We start from the raw sequence: 16,822 nt of genomic DNA on the forward strand, positions 1-16,822 counted from the left end.
AAATGTTTGACTTTTCTAAAGAATAATTGCTTGTTTTTGTATGCTTAAAGAGTGCCCGGGGGCACTCGTCAACAAGACCCTTGTATAAAGCCTATTTACTTAAGTATGGCAGACTAAAGCTTATAAAAGGACCTATTAAGTATGTCAGACCGACCTATTAAGCTTTTTATATATAATTTATCTACCATTGTTATATTGTTGAAGTTTTTTTTCTTCTTCCATAAATTCAAGCATTCATATAATTTGGTTATTTAATATCAGGTATATTGGTGTGATTAGGCATTCATAAGATTTCATTATTTAGTAGCAGACTTATTCTTGTGTTTTTGGCATTCACAAGCTTTGACCTATTTAGTAGTAGGCTTATAGAGGTTGCTAGACCTTAGTGTTAAATAGGCTTTCAGGCTTCATCGAACCTTTAAAAAGGCTTGATCAGACCTTAAAAATGAGTATATGACGGGTAATAGGTCAGACTCAGGCCTATAATTTTTTATGTAGGCCACACTTAGACCTTACAAGCTTTCACCTCCTTTCCATTGCGACAAGATTAAATCAGCCAAATCGCTTGAAAGCCTCCTTTTCTTCGTTAAATCGCGCGCGAGTTGGAAAGCTTTTTGGGGAGATTTTCTATAGCCTAACTGGAAGCGCCCACTGGCTTAATAGTCAATTTCCATCATAGTTGTCACATCAATTAATGAAACAAAAAACAAATTAACACTTTTTACACTATTAAAAATTTAACTACACATTTTTCAAAAAAGATTTACTATATTTCTTCTTCAACTAATGTTCCTCGAAGGCACGAGCTAATATTTTTCAAAATATATTTAGATCTTGTTAATCAGTGCCTTCGGGACACTAGTTAAGGAACTAAAAGTAAAAAAAATGTCAAGTTTTGTAAAAGAACATTTTTTTAACTTTTAAAAAGTAAAATACACAATTTTCAAGACAAAATTTCCTTTTATAATTTCTTAACCAATGTCCGGGGCACTAGTTAACATTTCCCATATATTTATTAACGTTGGTTTCCTATCTTGATAAAACACCCTAATTTGCTAGACCTTTAGTATATTTTCATGTTTTAACTATATTTTCTTAATCCACAGTACTCATATTGTTTATGAAATTAAGTTTCACTTAGACTAATCACAAATTACTGTATGTACAAATTAAGTTTCACTTAGATTAATCACAAATTAGTGTATATACAACTTTTAGGTATATCATTTGATATTCTTAAAAATTAAAATCGAATAAACTATTATTTTGATACTCAAATTTATAAGCGTTGACCGATTTAACTTCTTTCATTTATGATACTAAATTGTGGTATATTTTCTTGACAAACGGTAGTGGTGTGGTTTTGTTGGGTGCTAGATATTTGTGACTATAATTTCGCTTTATTTTGGTTATCAATTTGATTATGTAGTAATTTCGGATTTGGTTCATCTACGTCGCTGCTTACTCATATTAGTTTTGGGTTTTTTATGTGTTAGTGCATTGTTTGATTTGGCAGGTCCATTTTGGGTTGTTTTCGAACTGCTTCTGTTTGCGCTACAGTTCTACCTGTTGACTACCTGGAGATTTATCTTTTGGATTCTGGTGAGCTGACCACTTTTGTTTTGAGATTGAAATTTAGCGTATAGTTTCAATTTTTTGGGATGGTTAAGGTGTCTTCTTCGAAGGTCCCGGGAGTTAAGGGTTGCCTTAATGATTTGTTTATGAAGTTTAGTTGGACGATCACTTTTGATTTGAGATCGGAAGTCAGTTTCTTGACTCATATTTTTTATCTTGTTTTGGTGTCTTCTCCGATAGGTTGATGATTGATTTGTGGTTGAATCCAAATGGATGCGGGAGTTTGGCTAAATTGTGGTGATGATAAGGTGAGGTGTTGTTTGTGGTAATGAGAAGGTGATGTTTTGTTGTTAGGGATTTTAGTGGGTGTGATGAGTTTTTTTTTTTTTTTTTTTAGTGGTTTTGGTGTGAGTAGTGGGCAATAGTTGTTTGAATTTTATTTTCGTTGTCATTCACGATGGAGTGTGAGGTTTTGCCTCAACTTTTGGTTTATGTTTGTTTGTTGGGGTTTAACTTAGTTTTGGTGTTGATTTGATTTTGGAGGTTTTTTTTATTTTTTATTTATTTTTTATATTGGTGTTTAAGATGTATGGTGTATTGAATTTCTTTTTGTGTGTTCCAGCAATATATGACGTCATTTTCTTTGTAGTCTTTGTCTTACATGTCGGGGACTTGGTCATTAATAAATTTTGTCGTTCAAAAAATAAAAAATATAGAAAAGTTAATAAATTAACTATCGTTTTTTTTTTGTAGATAGACGAGATGACAAAACCATCATAAACTCACACACACAAAGTGGAGGTACCGGGTTCGAATCACAGTCATGATGTCCGACCTAACAATTTTGACAATTTTGCCAGTTGAGCTAGGACTTATAGGACAATTATCGTTCTTTATTTCCCCTAAAAACAAACTATCATTCTTTACTTAAAGGATTAAATTAAAACTTAATAAATTCAGAGAATTATATCTAATTTCCTTTATAATTTTAACAACGTGAATGAATATTTTGCTCATAAAAAAAAAAAAACGTGTTTGAGCCGGGATACAGCGGCTATTCCACGTTCCAAAAGCCGGTACTTACGGGCCAAGCAAGCCAAGTTGTTTATTTTAAAAAACAAAAATAACAAGTCAAGTTATTTTATTTATTCCTTCAAAAATTATTATTTTTTATTTATTTTAGGGTCAACCATTAAACTATATGCTTTATATTTATTATATACATTTTGATCTCATTAGCATATGAGTTGGAAAATTTTAATATCTCATTTCAATTACTCTTTTTTTTAAGAGGAGTGATATTTGTACAATCCATTTTAAACAACTTTTGAGACAACCATTTTTCCTCTCTTCTTATTGGATAAAAAAAATAGAGAGATATAGAAAAAGAGAGAGAATAAAAACACATGTGAGTATGAGAGAAAGGGTTGTCTCCAAAATTGTCAAGATTTGGCTGTACAAATATAATTTCTCTTTATTCAATTACTCTATTCAGTTTTAAATAATAAAATATGCAATTTAAGAAAATAATGGAAAAAGAGTAGACTATTTTAATTAAAGTGACACTTTTTTTTTTAGATAACCAACGGTTATATTAAAAGAGAGGACAAATGATACTCTAACACATTACAATGTGATGTGTCTAAAATAAAATAAAAATAACTCATTACAATGTAATTACAACTTAGACAAACTTTTTTTTTGAAAGAACTTACTTAGACAAACTTAAACAAGAAATAGGAATACACCACCATCTAAATAGAATAGCTTAGAGTTTCATCTACGATCTATTTATGAACCACACCGAAAAGAGAATTTTAATTTGATCGAAGACTTGAAGCGGGTCTGGGTCTGCTAAATTTTAATTTGATCTAAGACTTGAAGTGGGTCTACTATGTTGTCTTTGAATAAGAACCTATTTCTCTTCCCTTACATGCTCTAAGTAGGGTTTCTCCTTTCACCGATCACCACCACCTTTTTACAAGAAGTCTCTTTATAAACACATTTATCACGCACTTAGATGTCCTATGAAATTTTTACATCGTCTTTTGAGACTATAAAGTTAAACTATTACCGCTACGCTAATACCTTTTAGACAATAAAAAATCTAATTGAAAGATAGAATATGAATTAATTGAACGATGTTTTATTATTATTATTCTTATTTGAATCAATTGAACATATTTTATTATTGAGTGATGCTATTTATCTAGAATTTTTTTATCGCGAGAGCACCATGAAAATATTTTAGCCAATCAAAGACCTGCTTGTCCACAAATCAGGGAGTGATGGATGAGATATAGGAAATGTATTCAATATAAATGGTTACTTGAGTGTAAGAGTTGCCTCGTCTTTGAGATTTGTTATTATTACATAAGAAAATGTCCTTAATTATAAGTTACAAGTACTAATACAAAACTTGTACTAGAGAATTAATTCAGGACAAAAAGCCAAAGTTAAGAAAAATATAGCTAAATATATATGCTTATGTTGCCTGCAAATTGTAATAGTGATACAATGCTATTTATTTACTAAGATTTTTTTTTGGTAGATTATTTATTAAGATTTTAATTACGGTAATATGCAGGTATAGAGTACCAAACTCATACACTTTACAACATGTAGCCAAAAATTTCAAGATGAATATGTCGCAAATTTACCAATATTGGTTGACTCTGCAATATCATCAGCCACTAATTCGATGCACCTGAACCTTGCGACGTGATGATAAGGCTTCATTCAGATGTGCAATATTAAGCAAGAGTTGGCTAATTTTCTGCACCAACAAAATTTGATAAGCATAACATATAATGTGGCCTTTTCGCAGGACATATTCACAAAAGTTTGCCTTGATTCAAAATTCTATTAAAAGTCCAATTACTTTTTCAATAAGCCATCGATATACAATTTTCACTCATTAAAACTAAAATGCAATATATAGTGTACGTGTAACCGTTTTCATTAAATAAACTAAAGTAATGGTCCAAGTTTGATCGATTCGGAACAGATCCAAACATATAGTGAAGATACATTTGATATCTTCAACGATTTTGTCTCAATGACTTCACACGTGACTACGTGAAGGGGGACTAACCACTCTCACTTGGATAAAAAAAATGAACGTTGAAAAACATATAAATGAGAAGATTGATATATCTAATGTATTAAAATTTTAAATAAAGATCTAGTGTTTGACTCACTTGAGTGTTTGCTCTTGGTCCAACATGATGATTTACTGGGCTCCCCTCGTGACTCAACAATGGTATCAAAACTAATGATTTGCGTATCAAAATTCCTCCTAACAATAGTAGTTAGACGATGTGTCACATTGATGTATGTCTACTTGGAATAATGTTTGGAAATGGGAGGGGCTCAAAGAATAAAATGCTTTGTTTGGTTGCTTTATAATGATGGATTGAAGACTAAGGATGTAAGATCTATATATGATATGGGTACAAATTCGTTCTGACCTTTGTGTTCTTCTCATGTCGAATCTTCGCTTCATATTTTGTGGGATTGTGTGAAAATTCAAGCAATGTGGCAACAAATGAATTTTAGTTTTTCTAATCAGCCTAATCAGGAGTTTTAGGCTTTGTTTGGGAGTTTGGAGGGGAGGAGATGGGAGAGTTTTGAAAAAAAGGAAGGAGTAAGTAGAATAAATAGAAGACATTGGGAGGAGAGGGCTTTGGAGGTTAGTTTTTTACTCAAATACCCTATTGGGGGAGAGTTATGGAGGGTTTATATGAATTTTTCAAATTCAATCTATGTTGTTATAATATTCTTAAAATTAAAAGTATATTAATCATAAGTATTAATTTATCATTCTCTAAAAAACTGTTTTTTCAAAAAATGTGAATTTTTTGTCTATTTTTCTATATATTTCCAACCCCCCAAAGCCCTCCCCTCCCTTCCACTCCAAACTCCCAAACAAAGCCTTGAGGAATGGTTGCAGCAGAATCTCTAGACCTGTGAGTGGAAAAATAATAACCTAGCATTTGGCATATCTGGCTGAATAGAAATCAACATATCTTTGCGGGTAAAGTTTTTGATGAACATGTTGTATGTAGCGAGGCAGTCTTATTGATGGAGGAAGTTACCCAATATGCAAAAATTCCCACACTTGCAAGGTCAGTATTCCATAATTCAGGTTGAGTGGAAAGTACCATATAGAGGAAGTGTAAAATTTAATACACATGGGGCTGTTATAGCTAGTAATCACAAGGCTGCATGTGGATGAGTTTTTAGAGATGAATCAGGTGTGTGGTTAGGTGGTTTTGGCCGAAATTTGGGGCTATTTTTCGGTGCTCATGTCAAAACTTTGGAGAATATACTCGGCTATTGTAGTATCTTTGGTTAATAAGGGGTGTCCTTCGACTCACCCTTGCTTTTTTATTGTCTCCCTCATTAATCGCCTTATCATGAAGGATTGACAGGCTACCGTTTCTCATATTTACAGGCATGCAAATCAGGTAGATAGCTGACTGGCTTGCAGATTATGCACTTTCAATTCATACGAGTACTTACTATTTAGATCATCCATCAACGGATTGTGTTAACATTTATAACAGATGTACGTAATCAATGTCTATTTTAATTGTTGCGTTTGTATGTAGTTTGACCTAACGGCCTCCTTTTTATCGAAGAAAAAAAAAAGGAGCATAGCAAGCCCAAAGCCCCTACGCCGCGACGATAGTTAGGACATCTACTAAAGATCATAATTCTAATTACTATGGATTAGAAGAAAAAAGAAGATGAAATAATAATTTCCTATCAATATTTTTTTGTTGTATTTTCATGTTAACCAATGGAAAGATGTTTACGGATGCCATATACTCACCTCATCTTTTTGCCTAAGGAGATATTCCGAACCGTCCACCTTCCGGCGACGCCTTTGAATCCCGACGTAAACCAACACCGCGGTCACAGCTACAGCTCCAGCCACGCACGTAATTGACCAAAACGCCCCCGCACACATTGCACAGTTACGAACCTTAGAAGCCACCCTCACAATTTCCACTCTCATAGCCTCCATCCGCACCTTCAACATCTTATTCACTTCATTAGCCCAATCCAATGGCGTTGCAGCCGGCGTGGGGGTTTCACCCTTCTCGCCACCAACGGAACTTGACGCCGTCATGGGTGAGGAAATTCCTTCTTCATGATGAGTAGGAGTGGAAGAAGAAGAACAAGAAGAAGGAGGATTACTCCCTCCCTGAACTTCAATATTGTTGTTTTCCTTGATGATTATTCTGTTCCAGCCAGAGGATTCGAGAGTTGTGTGTTGTTCGATTTCTTGCCACTCGTTTATTTCCTCCATGCCTACAACAACTATAGTTTCAACATTAATTCAACCATGTTATGTAATTAAGCATGCATGTTTCAAATCAATATCTATCTTAGATAAATATCTACATCCTTAACGGGATAATATCTATGGTTCAATTTTGTCTTTTTTCCTTTGTTGGATCATGGAAGGCTTCAACTTTAGTAGAGGGGACGTATGATATCTGGGTACCGTATATTTTTAGGATATCGTGGGCCAGGGAATTATCACACTTGTTCGAAAGTAAGTACCCTCAAGTCCTTGCGTTGAATATAGTTTGAGATTTTCCATGGGCTTTAATATGTGTTTGGTCCCTGAAATTAGGGGTCATTTAAAAATTGGTCCTTGTAAACATTAATCCTGACAAATTAGCCTTGTAAAATTTAATCATTTAAAATTTCGTCCTTGACCCGCTTAATGACTGTCATGCCGTTAATTTGATGGCGTGCTCTGTTAATTGGCCAACCCACACGTGAAATGACAGCTTTGCCCCTGTCTTCATCTTCTTCTCATTCCCTCTTCTTCTTCTCGCTGGATCTGCAACAAAACATTCATTCCCAAATTGAAAAAAAAAAACATGATTCACATGAACATCCATCAAGACCTTCTTCTTCCATTCCAATTTCTTCTTCATCGATTCACATGAACATCGATTCTACTGATTTCAATTTCAATTTTGTTCCAATTCAGTTTCAGCTTTCCATTTCATCTTCCAAGTGAGAGCAATGTTGTTGGATTATGGAAACCAAGTGTTTCAGCTTTCAGTTTCAGGCGTTTTTTTATGCAAACCAAGTGGGAGCAATGCTGTTGGAAGTTGAAAAAAACATGGGTATGTTGGAATTTTATTGATAAAAGGGGGAATGCCTAGCGCAGGTTAATCCAGCCGTAACAAGCAGGGAAACAAACATGAAACCTATGAGAATGATTTGATTTGTAGTGAAGACTTTTTACCCTGTGAAACTCAATTAGAGGATAGAAAACATATCAAAAGAATCATATTAATTAACTATTATAGTAACTAGAAAAAAAATCTTATAATGATATTTTGATTATGGAAAAAAACATACAGCAAAATCTTATACAAGGAGACATTTCATCGCATATGAAAGCCAATATAACACCTACCTTTCACATTTCTCTGGTTCGTAGTTGAGGAGGCAAGTTAATTTTTAAGCTTGTTGTGTTTGATGCTCAGCAAGAATGTTTCATGGAGGTTGGTTCAGATTATACATGAAAGGGAAAGAGAAGAAGAGAGATTGCAATTTGGGTTTTGGAGAAGGATGATGAGGGTATTTTTGTCCATTCTCATGCCATTTTGCTAATTTGATGACGTGGCAATAATTAAGTGCGTGCAGGGACGGAATTTTAAATGATTAAACTTTGCAAGGGTAATTTGCCAGTATTAACGATTACAGAAACCAATTTTTAAATGACCCCTAATTGCAGGGACAAAATACATATTAAAGCCTTTTCCATTTTATATATATAGAACTTGATTCAAAATTCTTTCAATTTTTAAGGGTCATGCTTAATTTGGAGGGAAAAAGAAAATTATACTAGCTCTTTTTAAGAGGTAAGCAGCACCAAAAGAATTTTAATGAGTATTGTTTAGAAAAAAGCCAAAACTTTGTTGACACGATAGACCAAATGGTATCTAATATACATTTTGTTTTGATCACTAAATGTTACAACATTTCAAATAACAAAGACTTGTATCATTTTCTTAAAAAAAAGACTTATATCATTTTGCCTTTTAATAATAAAAAAAAAAACTTACATTACGTAACTTTGTACACCTAAAAATAATTATCATATTAGCCGATTTTGATAACTAGGTGATTAAATGATTAGGCAAGGAAACCTCTTAGTAGAGTAAGGAATAGACGATCTTATAACAGCCGAGCAAGAGAGCTGATTCTTTCTCAAATAACCAACTCAGAACATGAGTAAAAAAGACTCGAAATTGAGTCGAAACTTAGTGGGACTAGTACAATGATGCGCCAAACCCACAATCTCTACTCTCAACACCCCTTTGAGGAATGATGGTAAAAACATGATATCTAGTGGAGCTGCACACCAAGGACATTGTCAATGTATCATACCGAGTAAAGGAAATGGAGGCCAAATATGGGGTCACATCGTTTAAGCACTATAGGTCACATCGTTTGGCTTGTAGGCAAAAGTTACACTATCAATGCTTTGTTCATACATTTTGTAATTAAAACATTTAATCAGTCAAACAAATTTATTTCACACTTTTTCTTATCCTCATACCCTTATGCTTTTATTTATGCATTTCTAAGTGTATAGCTTAAACCCAAAAACAACTACTACCCCACACTTTACTTGAGAAGTTAGGAAATCCATAGCCGAGAGACAAAGTTCCTCCCTCAACGTTAATCACTTGAAGCAAAGAAATTTACGGTTGAGAAAACTTAGCTGAGCTTAGTTAATTTTAGCTTCCATCAACAGTAACCAAAATTGCAATTGGTACAAATGATTATATATTCCACTTAGAGTACACCAGCAGTTGTTGAGATCTAGTCTGAAATTCAGCAATTGGTACGACTTAGTTCTAGTCCGTAATTCCAAAATGAATAAGTTTGTTTGTTAAAAAAAAGTTATACAATTTCACTTTAGTCGGCACTTTCCTTGGCAGCTCCTTATGTGATATTCACCTATACCACACCCATGTTCAGCATTAATGTGAATGACTTAATTATTTGATGAATATATTTTTTATTAGATGAATTTAGGTGTCCCTACCCACTAAGGGATTGATTTCTTAATGTATTGAATTTGAATCTAATTAAGAGACTAGTACTATGTTTTTTCATAAACAGGATTAAAGATTGATGTTTGACCACATATTTAAGTGTTCGACTATCTGTCATTTGGGATGAAGTAAGTGGATCTTTTTTAATTAAACTATTAGTAACCAGCAATTGCATTAGGAGTATAATTTTTTTACTTTACGAAGCAGAGACTTTTTGGGCAAATATAAAAAAAAATAAAAAAAAAAGTATCTGATCCAGTTTAAAAATGTTAGTTAATACTTACCGTTATAGTAGCAGTTAACAACAGTTAAAAACTTGATGTTTCTGTACGAGACATACACCGCACACTTCTCACTTACACGTGGAATCCGCGTCGGCAAGATCCCGGTCAATTTCAAACATAACCAATCACTAAACGCCACGAATAACGACAACAACATGCGAATATGTTAATGTTCTTCATTAGCGTATAAGCCTTGTCTCTTATCCCTGCACGACACTTGTAAACAATCTATTAATCAATCAAAATTCAAATCTTTTCCTAGTTTAAATCAATTACAACAATTTTCAACGCGTCTTCAATAGATCAGTAGTACAATTCAACAAAGAATCTCACAATTTTGTTTGTGCTCATGTTTTTACTTGGATTGAAAAGCTATAGAAGTGATTTTGGTGTTGGAATATTTTCAACAACATGATTGTTTCAGCTCTTTTGACATCTGTTGGAATAAACACTGCTTTATGTGTTTTGTTCTTTACACTTTATTCTATTTTGAGGAAACAACCGAGTAATTATAAAGTTTATATACCACGTTTGTTAGCTGAAGGAATTTCTAGAAAAAAACCTTTCAAGTTGAAACAACTTATACCTTCTCCTGATTGGGTTGCAAAAGCTTGGAACCTTTCTGAGGATGAACTCTTTTCGTCCTCCGGTTTAGATGCTCTTGTCTTTATGCATCTCATAACCTTCAGGTACTTTTATTTTCGCTCCAATTAGAGCGTGTTTGAAAATAGACATGTTTATAAGATGTTTTAAGCTTATTTCCATAAGCTTTACATGATAGCTTATGAAAAAGAATTTATAGCTTATATGACAAGGGCTTATTTAAAAGGCCATAGTATTTCTTGAATGCTTGCGGTTTGAAAATATTTACTTTTGATGGGGTTATTGGGATCCTTGTGCTAGTTCTTGTGAATTGTTGGGGGAATCAGCTAGAAGAGGTTGATATTGTTGACTTTACTTTTCATTCTAATTAGGACATGTTTTTGGATTGACTTATTTAAGTTTCTATGACATAAACACTTGAGACTGATTGGGAGAGCTTATGAAAACAAACATGTTTATTTATACAATGTATTCAGCTTATGTCCATAAACTCCTAGGATAGCTTATAAAAACAGCTTATAGCTCATATGAACACGGTTTAATTTATTTTATCTTTTGTTATAAAAGTAGTTTATACATAAGCACTTATACGATAAGCGAGTATTATGTACAAGTTTATTCAAATTGAGCAGAAGCTCTTATTTAGACTGAGTTGTATTATTTCTTGAATGTGTGCAGCTTGAAAATATTTACTTTTGCTGGGGTTATTGGGATCTTTGTGCTTCTTCCTGTGAATTTGTGGGGAAATCAGCTAGAAGAGGTTGATATGTATGACTTTGCCGGTAACTCTCTAGATGTGTTTACCATATCAAATGTCAACAGTGGCTCTAACTGGTGAATACTTTCTCACTGTTTCAACATTTTTCTTTTGTTCAGATTCATATCTGCTTTCATAGCTTATAATTTCAGCTCCTAAAGATTTTCAGCTTAGTATGAGATTTTTATCCTTCATGATTTTTGTTTCAGGTTGTGGGTCCATTTTCTTGCTGTATATATGGTATCTGGATTCACTTGCTTTCAACTTCATCATGTAAGTACTCACACTCCAAGCTTATAAGATACTTATACTAACATGATGTTATGCTGATGAGTATGTAGAGATACATTTATATATTTTGTAGCTCTACTCTACATATTAATCATCAAGATTCTGAATAAGAATTTATTTGTTTGTTATTCTTAATCTGGTTCGTTTAACATATAATTGATAACTATTAAAAAAAATTCTGCATACTCATCGCTGAAAGTTATTTGGATCCTCAGGAATATAAATACATAGCTTCCAAAAGAATTTCTTATTTTTCTTCATCCAAACCTCTGCCACATCAGTTCACCATTTTAGTTCACAGTATTCCTACTTCTTCAAGTTGCAGTATCAGTGAGAGTGTTGACAGCTTCTTTAGAGAGTTATACCCGTCTACATATCTCTCACATGTCGTTATTCGCCGCACAAACAAAATCCAAACTCTCCTGGTAAGCATTCTCTACAATTTTAATATCCCTTACTTGTTCAATAAAATTCCTTAACTCAAATCTTGTTCAATAAGCTTCTTTAAGTACTTTGGTATAATGTATTTCTATTTCATTTTGATAATAATGAAATTGAAACTCATGTGCCTGTCTTTGTCTTAAATCTAGAGTAAGTCAAAGAATTTGTATAAAAGGATTCGACAATTACGTTCAAATTCTACTCAACAAAACTATAACCATGGTGGTGGTATACTTGGACTTTTTGGATCTAAAAAAGATGACCTTATAGATCATTATGGAAAGAAGTTGGAGGACATCGAGCAGAATGTAAGATTGAGGCAAGCAGAAGCTTCATTGATAGCAGAAGTATGTTTTGATTTCTCTAATAACTATGTCAGTCATTTTTTAACTGTTCACTCCTTTTCTTCTTATATTCATTTCTATAAAATGCATTCTGTTAAATATAAATTATTGTTCAATGTTGAAGGAGGCTCGAGCGGCTTTTGTGTTCTTCAAGTCCCGTTACGGTGCTGCATCTGCTTTCCATTTGCAACCGTCAATCAATCCAACTCAGTGGATTACTGAGCCAGCTCCGGCACCTAAGGATGTTTACTGGCCTTTCTTTTCTGAATCATTCATGAAACAATGGGTTTCTAAGTTGGTGGTTATAGTTGTGTGTATTCTTTTCACAATTTCGTTCCTTATACCAGTTGTACTCGTTCAGGGGCTTACCAACCTGAAACAATTGGAAATTTTGTTTCCTTTCTTGGCAAGTATTCTATCTATGTAAGTAAAAGTTGCTTTCCATAGAATCAATTAATCGGGTTATGCGATTTTCTCTTTCTAGTCAAATTCATACCAAGTTTCTAACTATCTTTTTTGTGACTTGTGAATCTCTGATGCTATGTCTTGCTTTGAATCTGTTGATGAAAACATCTGAACTTCTTCTAAATATTTCTGCAGAAAATTTGTTACTCAAATAATTACAGGATACCTTCCCAGTCTTATTCTTCAGATGTCTCTGAAGTTAGTGCCTCCTGTTATGGGGTTTCTTTCCTCCATTCAAGGATACATCTCACACAGTGATATAGAAATGAGTGCATCTAAAAAAGTAATATGGTTCACAGTATGGAATGTTTTTTTCGCAACCGTATTTTCTGGCTCAATTCTGCATCAGCTCTATGTCATACTTGATCTAAGGGAAATTACTAGCAACCTAGCAGTGGCAGTCCCGGCACAGGTAAAACAATGTCTAACATTTACTCATACTATTTATCATTTTAGGCACTGCATGATATTCAAGTCTAAAAATGCATACTAAATTTGTGACCAATTTATAATGGTACAATATTTTATTTCCAAGTTTTTTTAATGCAATTCATTTTGATTTTACTGTAGGCATCATTTTTCATTCCATATGTTGCCACAACAGGATGGACAAACGTGTTGTCAGAACTATTTCAGATACTTCCTTTCATTTCAAGTTTGATAAAAAGGCCCTTCACAAAACAAGAGGATGAATTTGAAGCTCCATCTCTTGCTTACCACAGAGATGTTCCAAGAATCCTTTTCTTTGGACTTCTTGGTATTACATATTTCTTCTTAGCTCCGCTAATTATACCATTCCTCTTGGTCTATCTCTGTCTTGCATACATCATTTATCGAAACCAGGTCAGATTTCTTTGTATGCTTATCTTAGAATCATTTTATCCATGATAATGTGAGACTCTCATGGATAAATTGGTTGTTTCGGCTTGCACTGATGCACTGCTTTTGTATTACGCAGTTCATAAACGTATATACACCAAAGTATGAAACTGCAGGGAGATTCTGGCCTATTGTCCACGATTCAATGATATTTTCTCTAGTACTTATGCAACTCATTGCAGTGGGAAGTTTTGCATTAAAAAAACTTTCTCCAGCTTCAACTTGGACTCTTCCTCTACCAGTATTCACTCTTCTCTTTAATTATTACTGCCGAAGACGATTCTTGCCTATATTTACTGCATACTCAGCCGAGGTAAAGTTTCCAGCGACTCTGATTGTCTTCAAATATATTTTCCAGCACTCATTCCTAACCTAAAAGAGACGACGATAAAACTTTTAAATAACTATCTCCAAAAGAACGTTAAATTGTTGCACCTCAACACTGATTTGACTTGTGTTTGTATTTTCAGAGTTTAGTAAAGAAGGATAGGGAAGACGAAAAGGATCCTGCCGCAATGAATGAATTTTACAACCAATTGTTAATTGTATATAAAGATCCTGCTTTGTTTCCAATTCATCACTCATCAAGCACTGATAGTCTTGTTAGCCCCCTTTTATCTTAAGCTCAACACTAAGTAATCACATTATTCTACCATATAAGCTCTCTCCTGTATGTAATGTAAGATTGCTATTTGAAGAAAAAATGGAGTGAAGAAGCCAGAAGATGTGCCATTGTGTGCAGAAGACCAGAAGCCACAGAAGCTTCAATGTTTCCAGTGTCTGTTGTTTTGAAATTTACTTGTAAGTAGTCAACTTTTGGATTTACTCTTAAAGTTAGATCAACCATGTAATTTGTGTATATTTATTATGAGTTTCATAAGTGAGAGTACATTAAGCCATAGAGATTAGAGTGCTGAATTGCCACGTTTAGTTAGAATATGCAACAACTAAGTCATTAGTGCAGTGGGCTCTGGATTGTTTGTAATGGTAGAAACTACAAGTGGCATGCAATTTTGGTATAGGAAAGCATACGTGATTATTTTATTGATTGTGTGATATTGTAACTAGAATTCATTTATAGTCACAGTTCACTTTTGCTACAAGCAATCATGTTATTGAATTGAAAATTTGAAATTATAGTTATATGCATCCATGTATTTAGCCAAATATAAAATTATTTAAATTTTACTATTAGATTTTCTAATACAAGATAAACCACTATCACAACTTCACAAGATAATGAATACAAGATGTAATTACATAAACATAATGCACTTAAGTTTGATGCTTAGAGCCAATGCCATGTTAATTAGAGTAGAAAAAGAGACTAAAGTAACCAAGATGCCTTGATATCAATCTTAGTATGGGTTATTAGTTCATCAGGTTCTCTTCCTTAACGTTTTATTGGTAGAAATGATCTATGATTAACATTAGTCATTAATGTTGATGATAGTACAGTAATCAAACCTATAAGTACAATTCAAATAAGTTGGATGGTTTTTATCAAGGGACTCTAATGATAGTTTCAAAGACTAAACAGACAAAATGAAGTAAGCCAAAATAGAGAATATTGGGGACAATCGGACTGCCCTTGTCACTTCTTTTGGTGTTTTATCTGGATATGTTCTAATTCTTTAATAACATCACGTTAAATAACCAATCTCACAAAGAATATCATTCTTTCACACAACACAAAGGCTTATTTGGTTTTTATTTTAGAAAATGTTCTTTTATTTTAGTTTATTGATTTCATTATTAATTGAAAATCTATCATTTTTTCTTCTTCTCATTTTCATATATTTATTTATAATAAAGAAATAGAGAACCAAGTAGTTTGACTCGAATATTTAATAAACTTCAGTTAACTCATTGATCGGGAGTACCGATATGCCAATTTGGACTGATACATTCTTTAGTCACACATTAGTTACCTACCGATTGAATCCTCCAAGAACGGGAGGGTAATCTTGCAAATCAATGGAAACCAAAAGTAAAATGGAAACACAACACCACTTGTGCAATTAAAAGTGAATAAAAAAACAAAAAAACAAAATATTTTTCAGACAACAAAACAATATCTTTCATGTGTTTGATTTAGATTGGCCTATGAGTGGGTCTCATTGTAAAAGAATAACAGTAAATGTGCATTCTTTTATTATGACTGATAAGGGTGATTTCTACAAGGTTTGTGACACTGACTACTGATTTTCATATGCCGGAAACTAATCTAAATTTAATATTATCCGAGGTAAATCCAAGTAAAAATATGTTACAAGAACAAAGCTCCCAATTATTGACAGATAGTTTTGGAGGAATATGGGTGTAGAAATTGGACAAGATCTTCCTGTCTTGGGTCGGTTCATATATGACTTTGCTCTGACTTCAATTGAGCCCCCACTAGTGGACAGCGAGATTGGTTCATTGAATAAGTCGGTTCTTGAATCGGATACCAACTTTTCAAAAAAATGTGGACAAGATCTATGATCGGAAATGGATTGTGGTTTCCAAAAGTAACTACAAATTGACAATAATCTGATAGTTGATGATGATGTGATTTGTCAAATTTATAGTACTAGTCTTTCAAATTGCACGAATGACAATGATTCACCTGACTGTGATCGCAGAGGATTGCAACCTCAGGGCTCAGACAATCTAGACACTTGTTTGGATAAATAACTAAACACTTATAACATAGTAAGTGCATATCATATAAGTGCTTATTATAAGCAGTTTTACAAATAAATTATAAATTGTTTTCATAAACTATCCTAAATAAGCTTAAAACAGCTTATGGACGTGTCATAAGTTGTTTCCATAACTCAAACTGTCTCACAAGTGCTTATGTCAATAGATAAACTCAAATAAGTCAGTCCAAACAGCTCTTAGGTGCATATGTGATGCTTGTTCAAAAAAACAGGGAACACTTACCATGTACCTGTATTTAAGCAGTGCATCAGTGCGACGATAATCTTAACCGTTGAATGAATTCAATGACTAGGATTGTAGTGCACAGTTATGCAAGAGCAAGACAATACAAAAAAGACATTTCCTTCTCGATATCTCCACTATAATGAAAGAGAACTT

At 33.3% G+C, this 16,822-nt stretch overlaps 2 protein-coding genes across 2 annotated transcripts; one reads left to right on the plus strand and one right to left on the minus strand.

The window, feature by feature from the left end:
- Positions 1–3,904: 3,904 nt before the first annotated feature.
- Positions 3,905–7,062, minus strand: LOC25492970 (uncharacterized). The gene is made up of 2 exons (XM_013601311.3): positions 6,413–7,062; positions 3,905–4,351 (listed from the first exon to the last, which is right to left on the minus strand). Exons 1-2 carry the CDS (start codon positions 6,890–6,892, stop codon positions 4,262–4,264), a joined length of 570 nt encoding a protein of 189 aa, XP_013456765.1. The 5' UTR covers positions 6,893–7,062; the 3' UTR covers positions 3,905–4,261.
- A 3,110-nt stretch (positions 7,063–10,172) lies between these two features.
- LOC25492972 (CSC1-like protein At1g69450) lies at positions 10,173–14,877 on the plus strand. Its single transcript, XM_039833388.1, has 10 exons — positions 10,173–10,647; positions 11,240–11,395; positions 11,528–11,591; positions 11,825–12,034; positions 12,200–12,397; positions 12,519–12,817; positions 12,995–13,271; positions 13,430–13,702; positions 13,818–14,051; positions 14,209–14,877. The coding sequence occupies exons 1-10, from the start codon at positions 10,370–10,372 to the stop codon at positions 14,359–14,361; spliced, it is 2,142 nt and encodes a 713-aa protein (XP_039689322.1). The 5' UTR covers positions 10,173–10,369; the 3' UTR covers positions 14,362–14,877.
- Positions 14,878–16,822: the final 1,945 nt, after the last annotated feature.

Source organism: Medicago truncatula, chromosome 4 (assembly GCF_003473485.1).
Source record: "Medicago truncatula cultivar Jemalong A17 chromosome 4, MtrunA17r5.0-ANR, whole genome shotgun sequence".
NCBI lineage: Eukaryota > Viridiplantae > Streptophyta > Magnoliopsida > Fabales > Fabaceae > Medicago > Medicago truncatula.

Bases quoted from the DNA above. Each gene is read 5' to 3' on its own strand.
- LOC25492970 (XM_013601311.3), bottom strand. From the start codon at position 6,892: ATGGAGGAAATAAACGAGTGGCAAGAAATCGAACAACACACAACTCTC. The intron at 4,352-6,412 runs GTGAGTATATGG...TTGTTGGTGCAG, and splicing joins TCCTTAGGCAAAAAGATGAG to AAAATTAGCCAACTCTTGCT.
- LOC25492972 (XM_039833388.1), top strand. From the start codon at position 10,370: ATGATTGTTTCAGCTCTTTTGACATCTGTTGGAATAAACACTGCTTTA. The intron at 10,648-11,239 runs GTACTTTTATTT...GAATGTGTGCAG, and splicing joins ATGCATCTCATAACCTTCAG to CTTGAAAATATTTACTTTTG. The intron at 12,818-12,994 runs GTAAGTAAAAGT...ATATTTCTGCAG, and splicing joins TTGGCAAGTATTCTATCTAT to AAAATTTGTTACTCAAATAA.